The sequence below is a fragment of the Anoplopoma fimbria genome, chromosome 13 (assembly GCF_027596085.1).
Source record: "Anoplopoma fimbria isolate UVic2021 breed Golden Eagle Sablefish chromosome 13, Afim_UVic_2022, whole genome shotgun sequence".
In the NCBI taxonomy this organism is placed as follows: domain Eukaryota; kingdom Metazoa; phylum Chordata; class Actinopteri; order Perciformes; family Anoplopomatidae; genus Anoplopoma; species Anoplopoma fimbria.
This window is the reverse complement of record NC_072461.1, coordinates 88,670-105,930: the sequence shown is the minus strand read 5'-3', so window position 1 is coordinate 105,930 and position 17,261 is coordinate 88,670. Positions and strand designations below refer to the sequence as shown.

General features: G+C 41.0%; 1 protein-coding gene across 2 annotated transcripts in view; it reads right to left on the bottom strand.

Annotated features, from left to right (window-relative positions):
• Positions 1–17,261, bottom strand: part of bmp1a (bone morphogenetic protein 1a) — a 30,096-nt gene that overhangs the window by 8,656 nt on the left and 4,179 nt on the right. For both annotated transcript variants that reach the window (XM_054610212.1, XM_054610213.1), the window contains exons 2-7: positions 13,426–13,539; positions 10,207–10,332; positions 9,670–9,787; positions 8,122–8,300; positions 7,564–7,669; positions 1,123–1,247 (exon numbers count right to left, since the gene is read on the bottom strand). In XM_054610212.1, the coding sequence (XP_054466187.1) occupies positions 1,123–1,247; positions 7,564–7,669; positions 8,122–8,300; positions 9,670–9,787; positions 10,207–10,332; positions 13,426–13,539 (768 nt within the window). The remainder of the gene's footprint in view (positions 1–1,122; positions 1,248–7,563; positions 7,670–8,121; positions 8,301–9,669; positions 9,788–10,206; positions 10,333–13,425; positions 13,540–17,261) is intronic.

Genomic DNA, 17,261 nt, shown 5'->3' with positions numbered 1-17,261 from the left:
AGGAGTTAGAAAAACATCTCCCCCGACTGTTCACATTCATTGCTTCCCTTGAGGTTTGTGTGTAAGCAATAAAACGAGAATCCCTGAGCCCAGCTTATGTGTCATAATGCTTGGCAGAGGTTTGCAAGCACTAAACCATTAAGGCACACAATAGGAGATCTATGGCACTTTAAGTTTTTTTTCCAAGAACATGTGGAGACACACCACCTCACCCCCCGCAATGTGAGTCACATCATCCAGTCAGTTTCTTCCACACGAGACAGAACTTGTCTTGAATAAAGAGACCGAATGCTTGCAGAGACACACATAGACCCATTTATGGTTAAAAACCACACCGGCAGGTCCAGCTCCGGAGACCATCACTATGTTTATTCATTGAGCTTTAATGCAAGGCCAGACATACAATTAACTGTCTGTCATCAAATCTATTCAGCAGAAGGCTGCCCTCAATGTACATCTGTTAAAGCTATAAATTCTGTTTACTTCAACAGCATTGAATCCTTCTCATCCCTGGAATCATTAATAAAGTGAGTGGTTCGGAAAAGGGCCAGGATTTATGTAACTCCCCTCAGTGTATAGCCTCACAGTTTACGTGGCACGCGCTCTGATGTGCGTACACGAGTGTTGTTCCCAACAATCTTTTAGCCATTGTCCTCTTGAGAACAGCTGTTCTTCTACATCTATCTGGGAAAGAGTGATGACAAACGTCCTGGATAGGGTTTACACTCCTCCCGCCTGGGAGTCTTGGACGCTGTAGCCAAGGAACCGCACCACATCAAGAGTAGAAGCTTGGCTATTTCCACACAGTGTGTGTGTGTGTGTGTGTGTGTGTGTGTGTGTGTGTGTGTGTGTGTGTGTGTGTGTGTCTCTCTCTCTCTCTCTCTCTCTCTCTCTCTCTCTCTCTCTCTCTCTCTCTCTCTCTCTCTCTCTCTCTCTCTCTCTCTCTCTCTCTCTCTCTCTCTCTCTCTCTCTCTCTCTCTCTCTCTCTCTCTCTCTCTCTCTCTCTCTCTCTCTCTCTCTCTCTCTCTCTCTCTCTCTCTCTCTCTCTGCTATGTAACACACACATGCAAAAAATAGACAGGAAAACCCCGTAGCAGACTGCATCTGTCATTTTGGTCTTACTGGAGCATTTGTAGAGTTTGCGTGCCTGTGTGATATCCCCTTTGCTCAGTCTGGTTCTCTGGCCAATGGGTGGTCGCACTCCGTTCACATCGTAGCGTGGCAGGATGGTGTCCAGGAAGATGCCCCTGTGAATCGGCAAGAGAGACTGATGTTAATGTAGCATGAAACCCAGCAGACTATTCTAACATGCATGCACACCACAAAAAGCGACTTACCATCAACAGGGCAATTCCATCACTGTCAACATTATAATGAACGGTTTCTAAAGGATTTAGACTTCTAAATGATGAAAATGAGTACTGCCAGTGTTGGCTAAGCCAAACAGATTGTGGCTGATTTACAGAAAATTACAGCAAATCCAACAAGACACAAGAGGGGCACGGAGAGCTCATATTTATTATATTTCATATTCACTTTGGATAAGCTTTTAAGCAGACATGTAAACCTGGTCACTCAGAACACTAATATGCATTTTCTACAATAAAATGTCTAAAAACATTGAACATTTCTGATGTAAAATCTAATGAAATCTGTTCAAATGTCTTCCACTTAAAACTAATGCTTGTAATGAGATGTGACACCAGTTGAATTGAACAGCATAAGGCCTTCATGCACACCCACACCGATGTGGACACAAGAGTATTATCATTAACCCTGAAACACCTGCATGTACTGTTATAAACTTTTCATCATTAAGACCATACACAAAACAATTTATCTATGAATAAATATTATTTTATAAGTATACAATCAGGATGCGGTTACACTTGATACCACTTTCCCATGATTATTTTCTAATGAGGTACATCAGAACATTAGTTTAAAATATAACATTTGACTTTTTAACTTATCTTTATGGTTTTTGATTGCCATATGTTTCTCCATCTCCCACCAACGTATATGCATGTTAAGAATGTTTTATTTTTTATTTCAAATCACTGATGTTTACTTTCTGATTCTTTCAGATCTACACGTCTCTCTCTAAAATACAACAGATCATTTCTCAAAGTCTTCCTTTGAGGTCGGGGTCAAACTGTCTGTTCTGAAGTTAAAGATGACATCATTCTTTACACGCGTCTGCCCTACAGATGGACCCAAACTAAGAGCTTAAACCCTTCTCCAGAGTAACTGAGCGATCACAATAAATTGCATAAACTGTGAAGGTAGGGATGTGGACAAACTGTAAAAAAAACCGATCAGGTAAAGCATCAAACTAAAAAAACGGCAGAACAGAACAGTAAGTACAGAAAAACTCTTTTTCACACTGCTGTCTCACTTGACACTTTGCTAGTTTATCATCTCCATTTTTTTTCAAAGTATTGGCGAGAAACGGCCTGGCTCCCTGGTCGTTCCCATGGTGACATGCCTATCAACGCCAGGCATGTGCAAACAGAGCAGCCTGAGCTAACAGTTAAGACTCTGCCTACCCGTCTGTCAATGGGCTTCCAGGAGCCCGTATGCTGGCTGTCGGTGAAAAAACGCCACTGCAGCCGGTGTCAGAGCACACAAAAGGGCACACTGGCAGATCTCTATTTGAGTTGGCACTGCTCCATGCATCGGTCCTGAAAAATATCTCTGGAGCAAAGGAGGGGGCGAGCAGAGTTGTGGGTCGGGTAACACACCCCAGACAAAAAGGATGGGGATCAGCCCTGCTTGTCCCCAGGAGACAGAGCAAAACATCAAGACCAGCCATGAAATCTACCGAACAACACCGCAGCAAAGGCCCAGGCTTCCCACGGTGATTTACTGTAAAACACCCAGCAAACACACTGGCTAATAATGTTGTAACAAAGAAAGACACTAGCCCAGGTAAATCAGCCAATCGGCGCTCAAGAGAAAGTGCTCGGAATGACTTGTGAAAAGCTAACAGGAGCCTCTTGTCTGCTAATACAGCTCTGTGAAACATTCCCCAGCAGTGGAAGCCATTCCTCTCTCGTTTCTAAACAGTCTATTGATCAACACAGTTCCAGGAATTAGGATAGCCACAGAGTAGGAGTGAAAACAGAACAGGCGGATTACCCGACATAAACATACTTTAGGGAAAGGAACACATTTAGAGAATCAAGAGGTTATTTCCAAATCTTGACCCGAGAAGGACAGCAACTAAATGAATATCCTGTTTTTAAGTGTTGAGTTGACTGAGATCCAATATGAGATAAAACTCCCTTCAATGAACATCTTTCTATTTTGCAAACAATTTATGAGCTGCAGTGGACTTTGCTCAGGTCACAATGATCCTGTAAACCTAAAACCCTAATAGAGAGAAATAGCTGTAATTGGAATTAACTACAAGTATTCATTTGATGCCAATTCATGACTCTCCATTCCCTCATTGTCCTGTTTTGCTGTTCAATACTAAACACTTAACCTAACAAAATCAAATTCTGCAATAGACCGTGCAATATTTCAGCTCCATTCTGTGTAAGGTGCATTCTTGAACCTACAGTTTGGACGCACCAGGCATGACATGCCTTTCTGAATATTGGCCTACAACCAGCCAAAGCCTCCGTTTAGACAAAGATTCCCTCTCTGCGTCCCAGAATTTGTTTGCCGCAAGAGCATGGCAGTTGACTTGATAAGGGGCCCATGCACTGAGAGAGCAACACAGGGCATGGTAAAACTGGTGGTGTAGAATGTTTATATATGTATATATAGCTGACCAGAGGGCAAAGATTATAGTCTGCATTGCCTGAACCGTGTGCCAATAGATCACATTACGCCCACTCTGGCTCACTGAAGGCTGTCAAAACTACTCCTGCTATAGGTAGAACATTGCATATTTGAAGGGACCTGCAGCTGTCTCGAAAGGTTCCCACTGTGTTTACATATGCAAGACAGGCTCAGGGGTCAAAATGCAGTTTTCATACACAAAACTAAAGTCATATCCTGTACATGTCAGCAGGAGGTAACCATAATATTTACATGACTAAAGTTCGGTTGTCAGAGCTTGCGAAATAATCTCATATACATGGTTGTCAAAAAGCCACTTTGCAGTGAGCGTAGTGATGCTTTTGTAATTACAAGATGACTCAGAAGCTGAATCTGAGTCAACTACTCCCAAGAAGAATATATTGCTTTTGCAGTCGTCCAGCTGGTGAATAAGACTTTTAATTAACGGCAGCCTAAGATGACTAGAGAAAGAGCCCAGACTGACCAGTGTTTGTCATGGGTTTTTTTCTAATAAGATCTTTCCTCTGATGCTGCAACACCTCTCTTTGGTGCTGAACGACAGCACAACATCTGGAAAAGATTCCTGTTACGAAGAGAACAGGGAGCAAGGAATGAGGTCAGCTCGTGACAAAATTAAGTGTTGAGTAAGGGTGACACATTTACAATTCTTCTTTTACAAATAAGTCTTTCTATATGCAACATGCTTCCAGTATCCAACTAATAAAATACCAAATTTGGTTTAATCTGGGTCTCCACAGTTTAGCCATTTATGCCTATTTAAATACTAACTGTCCAAAGTCTAAGATAAATGATTTAAGAGTCATGTGATTTTATTTACTGAGCCAAGGGAGTGAGGCAAGTTCTACGCATGGACACAGGACAGCAATGCCCCACCAAATGATCCGCCTGCCCCACCGACGCCAAGTATCCTCCATTCACCCAAATAAATAAAAAGTATTGTTATTAATTAACAAGTTGCAATTCCCAATGGGTGTGCATTTTACAACTACTAGTCTATGTTTCAAACCAATGCAAGCCTAATAGAGAAACATGCCTATCTGTCTGCTCTATATGAATGTGTGTGTGCTGAGAGGTTATGTCCTGCTGACACAAGAGGCGGCAACTTGATGATTTGGCAGTAAGTATTCAAAAGTCCACTGAACTGAACTGGACTCAATAAATGAACAAATTAATGAATAATCTTTATTTACATTGTGCTTTGTAACAGCAGAGCAATCTTTAAAACGAATTGCAAACACACACTACAACAGGCAATGCTGTCAAAGTAACAGCCTATGTCGTCGTTATCCTGTAATAAAGCAATGTTCTCCTGCTTTGTGTTTATGTTCATTTTAAATCATACCTGCTTACAGCCAATTTGTGTGGAGTGTATCAATAGAGAAGAAAAAAAGGAGAGAAGTTGTCAATACATTTTTTTTATAGAAAAGCTCTTATGATTCTTAAAAATAATATAAGTCAGGAATAGGCTTGGTTTAAAAAAACAGAATGGCTATTTACAGACTGTGTGGGCTAAAATGCACACACGTTGCCTAATTCTCCTTTTCCATAATGAACTACAAGTTCATAATTTGGTTGGCAAACTCATAAAAAATATTCCATGATTAAGGTCAGTGTATATGATGGAATGTAGGCATTAGAATGTGCCAGAGGCAAAGCACAAGGAAAACATTATCGTGACAACAAAAATTCTCCTCCTCCATTCCTTACCACTAGTGCAGAGCCCGCTTCAAACATCCCTGTTCAGAACACGCCGAATGCTTCGCCGCTCATACAAACAACTTCACACAAAAGGCCCCCAAGGCAATTAATGGTTTATAGTTTTTCTTCAGAAAAGAAAGTACTACAACTGCCATTACCAACATTCACAATTGGAGAAAGGGTGAAAAGACGGTGTTTGACTGTGGCCCCTAAATCATTAAAAATGCCCCTGAAAAATGCACCCAGGTGGCCTTTACTCGCGATCAGAAACAACATTTAAATGAACGTAGAAGATGTAATTTCCAAATAGGCTTATTAGTCACTTGTTTTGACATAACTACCACATTTATAAAGTAGAGCATGGACTGGTGAAGTACTCTCTGGTTCAATTCTCCTTATGGTCGGCTATCTAGTCGTGTTGACTCTAGGGTAGTGAAGAAGATTTTGGTTGTCAATGAGCATGAGGATTTTAGTCCTGAACCCAACCTTGCTGCTGCACAGAGTGCTGTGTGGCTGTTTATTTAAAGTGTATTAATATTGAACATTTCTTGTGTCGAAACTGCACCAAATTTAACGAAGCACTATCATGGGTTCCCAGCAATACAGCCGTCAAGTGTGAAATAGATCAGATATTCGGTTCCCGAAAATTGCAAAGCACACACAGACAGACAAACAGAGATTCTTTGCATTATAGTTAGATTTTGCGGTTTACTAAAATTATGCTTGAAGTGCAATAACAACAATTAGTAGCAAGGTCTGTAATATATCAATCGTACTATGAAGGTGCTAAAATGGCTTTGCAGCAGACCTAGAAAATAAAGCTACGAGTGACTGCAGTAGCCTAGGATAAACATCATGCTACTAATCACCAAAGCTTCTTCAAGAAGCCTTTAGGAGAATAATGAGGTGGTTCATGGTGTGAAAGCACAACTTTTACAACGAGCTTGACGTAGCAATGAAAGAACCACATGAACATTTTGTAATAAAGCAGGGCTACTGTTGCTGTGCTAGCTCAGCCCCAGGACTGATGCTGCTTTACTGGGGCTGCTGCTCCTGCAAAAGCAGCAGGATTTGAAGAGGAGTCTTAATTTGAACAGGCTGTGGGAAGGAGCTGCCACATCCCTGAAAAACACTTTCACTATGGCTACACAGACTTGGCTTTCACTTTGAAGAAAAAAAATGTATTTATTGAATCAATTTAGGTTTTTCAAAGGTGTTTAACAATGTAAGACACAGCTCAGATCAGATACTGCTGCTGAAGCCACATTGAAAGTGAGCTGATACTGTTTTAGATGCACAAACAGGTAAAATCCTATGAAGCAACTACTGTTGTTTTAGATGTGAAACAAACAGATCTACTCTGACCCACTCTGGGTCCCCAAAGGAAAAAGCTAAATGGAACCAACTGGTGCAAGAAAAAGTGTATTATTTTTTGACCCTCAGTATTTCCATTACAGCAATGAGCAGTTTCATCTTATCCAAATATTACATAAATCACATTAGTGCTCCTCCAGTCTCCCTACAGCCCCATGCAATGTGAGCATTGATTGTTGAAGAAAAAAGTCTAGCCAAAAGAAACATAGACAAGAGGAAGAGAGTCCTTAGTTCAAAATACAGGCTTTCTGTAGGACCCACTTTGTAAATATAAACTAAAGACCCATCTTCTCTCAAGAAAACATTTTCTATCTCTTTGCACTTGAACTCAAACAGTGAGGAAACAATTCAGATCCAAGATGAACATTCAGAGAACAGTGAGTCTTTTCTAAACTTGATGTCCTCAGGCTTCATGTTAGTTTTCTAGTGATTTATTATTGGGGAGAATTTAGTGTTTCATTCTTCTCTTTGGGAATCATGCCACATTACTCAGCAGCAGCCCATGGACACAGACCTTATGCATTACAGATCTATATACTCATAAAACTCTAAGAGCAGGAATGGAAAATAAAGATAATGGGTTAAAAGGTTGCAGCAGAGTGGGAAACAGCTTGGCCTGACTCGATCTAAGACTAGTTTTCATGTCTGTGTGCGTATGGAGTGGAACTTGGCTCCTACCTGGAGAATGTATTCCTGGCATAGTGCATGATACTGTCAAAGTCATAGACCTCTCCCAGAGAGTCCACCTCCCCCGGCTCCATCTTCAAAAAGTTATACTCTTGTCCTTTGAAAAGAAAAAGCACAGTTGAAATATGAAGCAGTCATACTGTGCCACCTTATGTATGTATGTATGTCAAAGGTGAATATATATTTACTCTTTCCAAAAAATGGATCATACAATGGGGCTACAGATACAAGACACAGCTAATGTATCACAGTTGGATTTTATGCATTCAAGGATGAGAAAGGCTTCGACATTTGATATTTCACAGATATAAATTTGAAAAAGCTGGCCCGGATACTGACTGTCACGATCAGCTGTTTATATGCCGTTGACCAGTTCTATAAACACTTGAAGGCTGAGGATGAGCGTACACCCCACTGCTGTTTTTTTCCTGTTTCTACCATCCTAGCCCAGACTTTCTGTGTGTACAAATGTGTTACTTTTATTATTTTGACTCTTACTGCATTTTTCCAACATTATTGCTGAGGGATGGATGAGACCTGGGCTCCTACCTGGTTGAATGTTGTCCCTGATAATGCTGACGTGTTCGTCTCGGTCCGGCCGCGTGTGTTCGTGCCAGAATCCAATTACGTGACCCAACTCGTGCACCACAATGCCAAACTTGTCGCAGTTTTTCCCAATGGATATGGCCTGAGGGCCCCCTCCACGACGACCCACATAGGAGCAGCACCTATGAATCAGCAGCCAGACACACACATACACAAAGGCAGGGTTAACAAAGCCTAGACTTTATGTTTTGGTAAATGAAAAAATTCACTAACAAGCAAGTGGAAACTACAGAGGGAGGCCAAAAAAAGTCATGTGTCCCTGGGGAGAAGAACACGGAATGTTTCCCTGGCTCTATAATGTTCACTAGCTCCTATATTTCAACATGCGCTGAACATATAAACTGGAGCTTGTAATGAGAGCGACATTATCTCCACAACCTGTGGTCTGTTTTACAGGAGAGCTGTAAGAGGTGACCCGTCATCCACACATACAGCAGTGACATTCATTCATCCGTCTGCCAATGCAACTGCTGAGTGAGTCGGTGGAAGCTGGCTGGCTCAGGGCTCCATCTCAGCGTGACATGAAAGGTTCAGTGTGGGAGTCTGGGAGTACGGGCACACACATCACGGCCCTGTGGGCCAGACGGCCGCTCTTTAATTACTGGAAGCAAGGCCAGGCTCTCCTGAGACACGCCTTGAACTTTGCACAGGACAGATGGGGGCCTGCTGAATATGCAGCATAGTCGAGCGTTTCCACTGCTAACCGCTGCCGCCTGCGTGGATAATGTCATCCCTGTTGCTCCAGAGGCCAGCTACCAATATAAAAATGGCTATCAACAGTTGGCTGCATCCGCTTTCTGTTAAGCGGTTTGTGTATGATACATATCAGTGGGAGAGGTACTTTGTGTATAATGACATAATGGTTCCAGCTTGTGGTTTAAATCAGTGAGGTTAAATCATGGGAAATGGAAATGTTTAAGGTGTGTGTATCCCCTGAGAAACTTCTCTAATACGTCTCCTAACAGCTCTGCCTCAAAATCATTTCCTCAAGTTAAAAGGTCGAACTGGTTTGTGTTCCCAACAGCAGCAATGTTTTAATTTCAAAATAGTTCAATAGTCGCTTAGCAACAATAAAAGCCACAACCAGCACTTTCCCTGAGTGTCTGTTTAAGAAGAAATGCTGAGTGGACACTTCGCCTAACTTTAGTGGAGTGCAGTAAACAGAGTTTTTGAGGAAGTACCTCCCTTGGATGTAACTCTGCTCATCATGTTTGACACAAGTGCTCAGTGACTGATGCAGAGTGATGATGATGCACAGGAGACACTCCTGGCCACTGAATGGCCATCTCTCTCAGGACTGGTAGGGGGCCGAAATAACCTCTCACTCAGAGACGGCAAACAGAGAGGAGGAACAATGTTGAAAGGCTGCTGAGCAGGAAGCAAGTAGAAGAACTAAGGTGCTAAATAATTAGCTGTAGATAACGAAGGCTCAACAAAGGCTGACCATTGTTCGGCTCCTTCATGCGGGAGCTAAAAACCCCACTGACTCACCCACATGGTCGGTAGGTGAAGACAATATAGCTCTCCTCCTGCGTCCTCTCAATAAAGGTCACACAGGTGTGCTTCTCCCAGTGCCGCATGGCTTGGCGGAATATTGCCCGCTGGCTGCCTGAATAAGCGGACAGAGAGGGTGAGATCAGTGGAGCTGACGAAAACACACTCGCACACACATTTTATAGAAAAGGGGTGTTGAACTGAAACGGCGACGGTCGGAAACAGCTTCAACACTTAGAGTTGAATAGAGCGTTACCAGAAATCAAGTCATGCGACATCATAATGTAAACCTTTACACTTTTATTTATATTTCATAAAGTTTCATAATTGCATATCAATCACATAAACATTGCATTACTTATTTTGCCTTTGAATTACCCTGACTTGATGACACGTTATATCAGTGCATTTCCTTATTGTTTTATCCATTACGAGAAATTCTCAGTTAAAGGTGATGCCTCATTACTTGATTTTTCAAGTAAGTAAGTGAATACATTCTTTGTTAAAGAGGATGAGCAAATCTTATTTACTTACCACTAAAGTTTCCACTGATGACATAGGGAATAACACCTTCAGGCCAAACGCGTTCAGGTCTGGAGGTGGCAGCCCTTTTCCTGCGGAGTGAACTTTGCCTATTTAGGCTACTCTGGTTGGTTGATCCTTAAGATTTCAAATAAAGACGACAAAAACAACAAAATAAATGACATTTCTGGGACTGACATTTCTTATGAAGAGAAAATATACTTTACCCTTGAATGGTTCCTCAGATGTCTAAAGAGACTTTTATCCTAAAACTAAAGGACATTGTTGAAGGTTTGATGCCATTCAGAAATTAATTATTATTTATCATTTTCTGAAATTACATTTACCGTCTTAAAGAGACGTTTGTTCAAATAACAAAGTCTTCCCATTTTATACAAATGGATTTTATTGAAGCAGAATTATTTCTTCTTCCAAATTAATGTCACCATAGCAATGTCACTCAAACGCACATAAATGCAGAGTAACCATGGAGACTAAGCTCCCACCTAAACCTGGAGATAATAATAAGAAACATCCATATGTGAACCACACATAGGACAATCTGTACTTCAATATGCTGCAGAACAGGCACAACTTATAATAAAGCAAATGTTACTGCTATTATCTGGTATAAACACATTTTACAGGAAGGAAGAGGGGGAAAAAAAGAGTGCTTCCGAAATTTAAAAAAAATTATTGGAAAGTGCGTATGCTTTTTGCTAATTGTCCTTAGCATTGGGTCCTAAGGACAATAATGGAACAATTATATAAAGGCCAACGTGAACATTATTTCAATCAAGCTAAAAAGTCAAAAAAACATTTTGAAGTTTATTCTAGAACATTTATTTCGGATAACATTGCATCAGGAACTTAAAAAGAAGAAGGAAAGATGATGAAATACAGAGATAGACACCATCAGCGGAGTGGTTTTTCCTTGTGATTTTAACCACATCCAGGTTTTATAGTATTAAGAATTTGGGTTGTCTAACCCTAACCCTAACCCTAACCCTAAATGGAAATAAAATGTGATTTTTAAGTTATGCATTATTGCGTCATTGTTCAAAAATGCACCCTGTTAAAAAGTTGGAAGGAGGATCAGTATATGTGTGTAGGAGAGAAAGGTCCAGTAGTCTGACGATCAAGTCAGAGAACTACTGACCTTTAGATACACTTCACGTAGTGAAGGAATTTAATGGGTGTGGGAAGAAGTCAGGATTTTAAGGCCGGACAAATAACATTGATAGAACAAGACAATGTGCTCTTGTACCTTCATATTGTTCCAAAATGTTAATTGATAGATACTGTTGATGTACTTATGAGGGTTAGGAAACTGCAGGTTTCTGTCCACATGAAGACTCCAGCAGTCAGTTTGTCATATTTGGGTTGAATCTGTTTCACTTTAATGAAAAGCTGCCAAACCCCCCTTTGTACATGATGCCTGTCCCTGGTACGGGGGTTAATTAATTATTAATTTAACCTTATTAAAATAATTAATTAACGTATTGACCTCTATAAATTAGTTTATGTGAGATTTATGTGATCGCTGGAGAAACAGTTATTTCTAGCACACCTGCCCCTGTTTCAATGGCATAGATGGAAATAGTCTGAGGAGACCAAACTGCAGCAACACTTGTAGTATAAAGAACAACTTTATTGTGAGACATCTTCTGGGTAACCCTGACAAAGGCCACAGGCTTTAAGGACTCATAATAAAGTTGTTCTTTATACAATAGGCATCACTGTAGAAACAAAGACAATTACACGTACATCTGGTTTGAGAACATCCTGCACATGGACTTGTTCCGTAACAATACTTGAAGCCGTGCGACTACGAGCACTCATCTCTAAGTAAATTTGATTAACATGCAAGCCACAGTTTGCACAGCTTTTTTTTATTTGCTAGAACAATGTGTTCTGTTGAATTTCAGTCAGCAAGAGTAAATCTTAGAAGCCTGGTGAGATCAATTAGCACGGACACTTGTGCATGTGTTGAGGAAAAGTCTGATAACAGCCAAATCTGCTCGGTTAACTGATAAAAAAAATAAAAAAAGAGTGCTGGGGAGACAAAACTTGAGGAAGATGTGTTAATTACAATAGCATGATTAAATCTACCACCCTCATTTAAAGTTAGGCAGGGAGGATTTTAGGTCAAATTTGTATTGTTGTTATTCTGATCATGTTAGTTTGCTCTTTGATTATGCAGGTCAGATAACAAGGGCTGAAAAATAAGGATTAGACTTAATATCAGGCGAAGAGATGCGACCACACCTGTAGAAAAGATGTAGATAACCATGCAGCTGCTGGGTTCAGGTTTATGATACGTTCATAGTCCACTGAGGTGAATACTTGAATACGGTGTCAATGCGAGTTGACACGGTATTGAAAAAAATTGTTATGATTTGTCTTGTTTCCTTAAGTAATGTTGGCTTGTTTAATAATTAATGATTTTAAATGATGTGCATACACCGACAACTAATCATGAGTGGGTGTAGAATGTTAAAGACATTTAAATTTACATTTTTGTACCGATTTGTTGGAAAATGTTGACTGTCTTTAAAGATACATAAGTTGTTTATTCCTAATTATATCATACATGACTGAAACGTTCTACTCTTGGAGATGTTAATGACTTGTGTGTGTTCTGGATTTATGAGGACCTTGGCCATGTGCCCAAAGCCATGAGGGGTCACCACTCTATGAATCCATTTTGCCCAGTGGATATTTTAAGAGCAGTTGTAATATATTTTTAATCCTGCAAAATGTTTCCTTTCCTCAGCATGCACGTAACTCTAGTAAAAAAAAGACAATATCACTGCTCAAGCACAAGCAGCAACATGCACATACTTGTTGTTTGATGCTCACCTGTAGTTTATAGGATTGTGAAGCCTGTTAGTACCTGCTGACGGTGTTGCTTAAATACTGTTTTTTTTTTTTTTTTAAGAGCAACATTTAGCTGACAAAGCCTTTCAATTACTCTCGAACATGGTTATACAAGTGTAGCAATGTGTAGTGATAAAAGGACAATTGTAGGCATACACATTTAAATACATCTCATGAAAAACACAAAACTGCTATCAAACAGGTGCTGCTCCCGACTCCCGGGAGTGAACCATGATCATTTCAGGTGCTCAGTGGCAATTTTTATTTCATCAAGAGGGCCAATCCAAAACACAACAAGGGACTTTCACCACAAGTTGTCATTTTGGAATTGGTGTTTTTCATTGTTGTTACCTGTGTCTGTATGATTAACCATCTGGACGGTTCTCTGCGCCAAATTGATTATTCTGTCCACTTTAAACATTCGCATGTCCTCCTCGTCAAGAGCAATGTCTCCCAGAAAGGCAACTGAAACAGAAAGAGATGGCACATGTCAGACGACTGTAAGAAACTGCACAATATGGAGCATAAGTCTGAGCCGCCAAGTTGCCTCAAGCTTTTCCTGCTCAGACAGAGCAGGCTGCAAGGAGGCCCAGTCAAAGCACTCGTGGAAGGCCTAAAGCAAGTAACACATACATATAAAAACATCATTCCTTTCTCCTTGTCCGTAATCTGTTAGAAATAGAGTTCTGAAACAGCAGTGTGTCTGTTTGGATAACAGGAAGGCTGCTTTGCCTGGACTCAAATTATAGGATAGAAATGTAGGCAGCATATTGCACATGGCTGGAGAAGGTTCATGCAATAAAGAGGGAGTATGAACTCAGAATCCTGACCGTTGACATGATTAATTGATCCAAGTTTAGTCTAGATGTTACCAAACAACAAAATTCCCACTATGTGCTTTGGCATCCGTGTATAGTTAATGAGAGCTGGCAGATATGCTACAGTGAGACACTTTCACTGCCTCAATGGAGTAATATGGGGCACCTTGAACAAGTAACAGCTTTTTAATGAGGCCAAGGAGAGAGAAAAATAACCAAACAGTCCCACTTTATGAGGAATGTGCTTTATGGTATTCCTACTAAATGCCCCATTTATTTGCGGATTAGCTAGGAGTCCTCTCCGCAGAGACAGGGCGCTCACTTTTACAGGCTTTTAACACCAGTACGTTTCTAGAATTTATGGCCCGGCTTGTATGCAGGAGCGGGGGGGGGGTGGGGGGGGGGTTCAGGAGAAGCAGAAGGGGGAGAGAAGGGCAAAGGGGTGTCACTGTTATCGCTGTCTGAACAGGAGATGTCAACGACAGGGGAAGGGAAGGGAAGGGAAGGGAGGAAGAAGGCATATCCTCTCTACCCACACCGCATCTCTGAATAGGGAGGGCAGACGTAGAGCAGAAAGAAAATGACAGCCTTCTGCATGTACGTTTGGAGGTTAGTGTGGTGGAGGGGAGACCAACCCAGAGGGGTAAGAAGCTGGGAGAACCAACTGAGTTAAGGGGAGTGATTTACAGTAGTTGTTTGTCAGAAGTTTGAATCTACAAATCTTCAATGTGTCACCATGATAAAAGCTACCATAACTTTTTTGTATCTAGATTCAAGTTAGCTTTTTTGACTTCTAGGACCCAACAAAAACATCCACAGTAAAAACCCTTTATCTCTTGCAATCCTATAGAAAGTTTCACAGAGGTCTGAGACAAGAGAGAAAGGGAAGAAAAGCACAATAGAAGCGTGGTCCAAAAAACACTTGGCTTGCATCCCTTTTTACCAGTAGAGTATTATTGAAACAATGTGGAGCTGGCTTTGGTAGATACAGGCTAGTCTTCCACCCCACAGGACATAGAGGATGCAAAGCAGAATGGCTATGTTTGGGATTAGAGGCTAATGACAGCAATAAGAAAAGGTGCAGATCACAGCCGGCAAGACAGGGCACGCACAGAGGACAGGTTTAAATTCCAGAGGTCAAAGGGATCCTCTAATTTGTGCTCGCAAAAAACACCAAATCCCCGAGACATAAACACTAATCACCATCAGCACTCATACTAACAGCCATTCCAAAAAACACCATTGATAGGAATCATGACCAGATCATAAACAAAATCAGAAACAGTTCATTGCCAAGTGTGTTACATAAACAAGAAATTTGGCTTGGTGACTGGTGCATAACAATGGACATAGTGCAATAGTAAAAGATAAAAGATAAAAGAGTAAATAAAAAAAATGACAGTAAAATATGATAAAGGAACTAACATACAAATATAGAGTACGTTAAGAGAAGAATTTCATGACAAGTATGATAGATGTTGTGCTGTATAGGATGGATAGGCTGACTACTTTTCTCTTTGATCTTCACATTTTTATTTGATTCCCAGAACTGGCTGAACGCTGAAAAGAACAGACAGTACTTATTTCCAAGTTGCTGTCATATAAGGCCTTAAGCACTGAGAAAGAGTATCCAAAACAATTCTATGAAACTCTTTTTCACTCTATTTTGACTGAGGAAAATTAAACATCAACTGGAGGACGTTTCTTTTCACATACAGTATCGACTGGCACCGTATTAGCAGTGTTATGTGCAGTCTGTGGCCAAATAATGAGGATCAGGCTTTCTCCCACCCCCATGAGGTTCACAGAGGGCTGCGCTCTCTGCCCAATCATCCACCACCGTGCCAGAGACAGGCTGGTTAATCCGCAGTGTCATTGTTCTCAGACAACAGTGGAGATTGAAGTGAGCAAATGCACGACCCGGTGGCATTAGGACTCATTTCCCCCGGGCACAGCAGTCGTCCTGGAGACGCTGTTGCAGGTTTATGGAAAGACTCTCAGGGATTGTGAATTAATCCCCTTGTCTCCTGGCTTTCATTATCCACAGAAGCACGGTTTTGGGGAATCTTTTGTACACAACTCTAGGCCGGGATTGAGGACAGGCTATGGAAAAAGGTGATAAACTCATCAAGATACAGAGCGCGGTAATGATATGAGGTACAAACACAGAGAGACGGGTGTGTTGTACTGTAGATTAAAACCCACAGAATGTGGCAGATGGCAAGTGATCACCGTAGAGTACAGTGCTGCATCTCTTCCAAACATCATTCATTACCTAAATCACAACAGCTGCAGCTGTGATACTAATATCTATGCAGAATAGTTAGGTAATAGTAGTAGGGTTATTTAGCTGCTGTTCTCGATTAGATGACGCTATTTAGTCAGAGAAAACAACAAAAAAGTAGGCATTTAAATTTAAGTGCAAATACTACATATATCTCAAACTAATGAGAATCAATATACAACAGTGACCTTTGATAAAATGTTGAATTGAACATATTTGATGTGTGATAAAAACCAAATCTATTGCATTTTTTAGTTAATCTAAACCATCCTAATCCTTCTCATCTCAGACTGCCCCCCATAAATCAGCGCATCCAGTCAGATTATACATGAGATCTCAATCAAATTAATCCCATTGATTCGTGTAATGCCCTCCCCTCTATTTCTGCGGTGTCAAATACTCCGGGACTATTCCCATAAATCTCCTTCCGTGAACACTAGACCACGACATCTGCCACTGAAACCTGCACAAACATCAATACTAAGCCTATACAGACACTAACACCAGCCTATATTTAGAAAGACAACTCCACGGTGAGGCCACATTTTACTCCTAGCTGTGCTTATAGAGCTGTTTAGACAGTCATCCCAGATACAAGACCTACTGATGAAGGATGAGAAAGCCTGGCCAGTATGTAAACCTGGAATGCATCACAATACCCTGGCGCCGCCTTTCACAGCATGTGTTTGGTAACAAACGCTGCATTTGAATTCGAATAGAGGTCAATAGTGTATTGCATTAAGGTGATTACCATCTAATGACAGTGAGTATCACATTTCAGGTTTCATTCTGTTTAGAGGAGAGATTGAGGCAAATATCTCAGGCTACAGCCTGAGAGTAATTATTTTCCTATAAAAGTCGGAAGTCTCATCAAAGCCACAGCTGGGGTCCAGACGTGTCACTGTCACCACACTGCAGCTCCAGTCATATTGGCAAAATGAGAGGGGCTTCAGCTGCAAAGGGCACACAGCAAGAGACCACCTCCCCATTAAATTTCACACTCCATCAACCTATTAGCAGATTGGATTCCCCAGCTCAGTCCTGCCACTGATTACTGATATACCCTACTGTCAGTCAACCCCCCT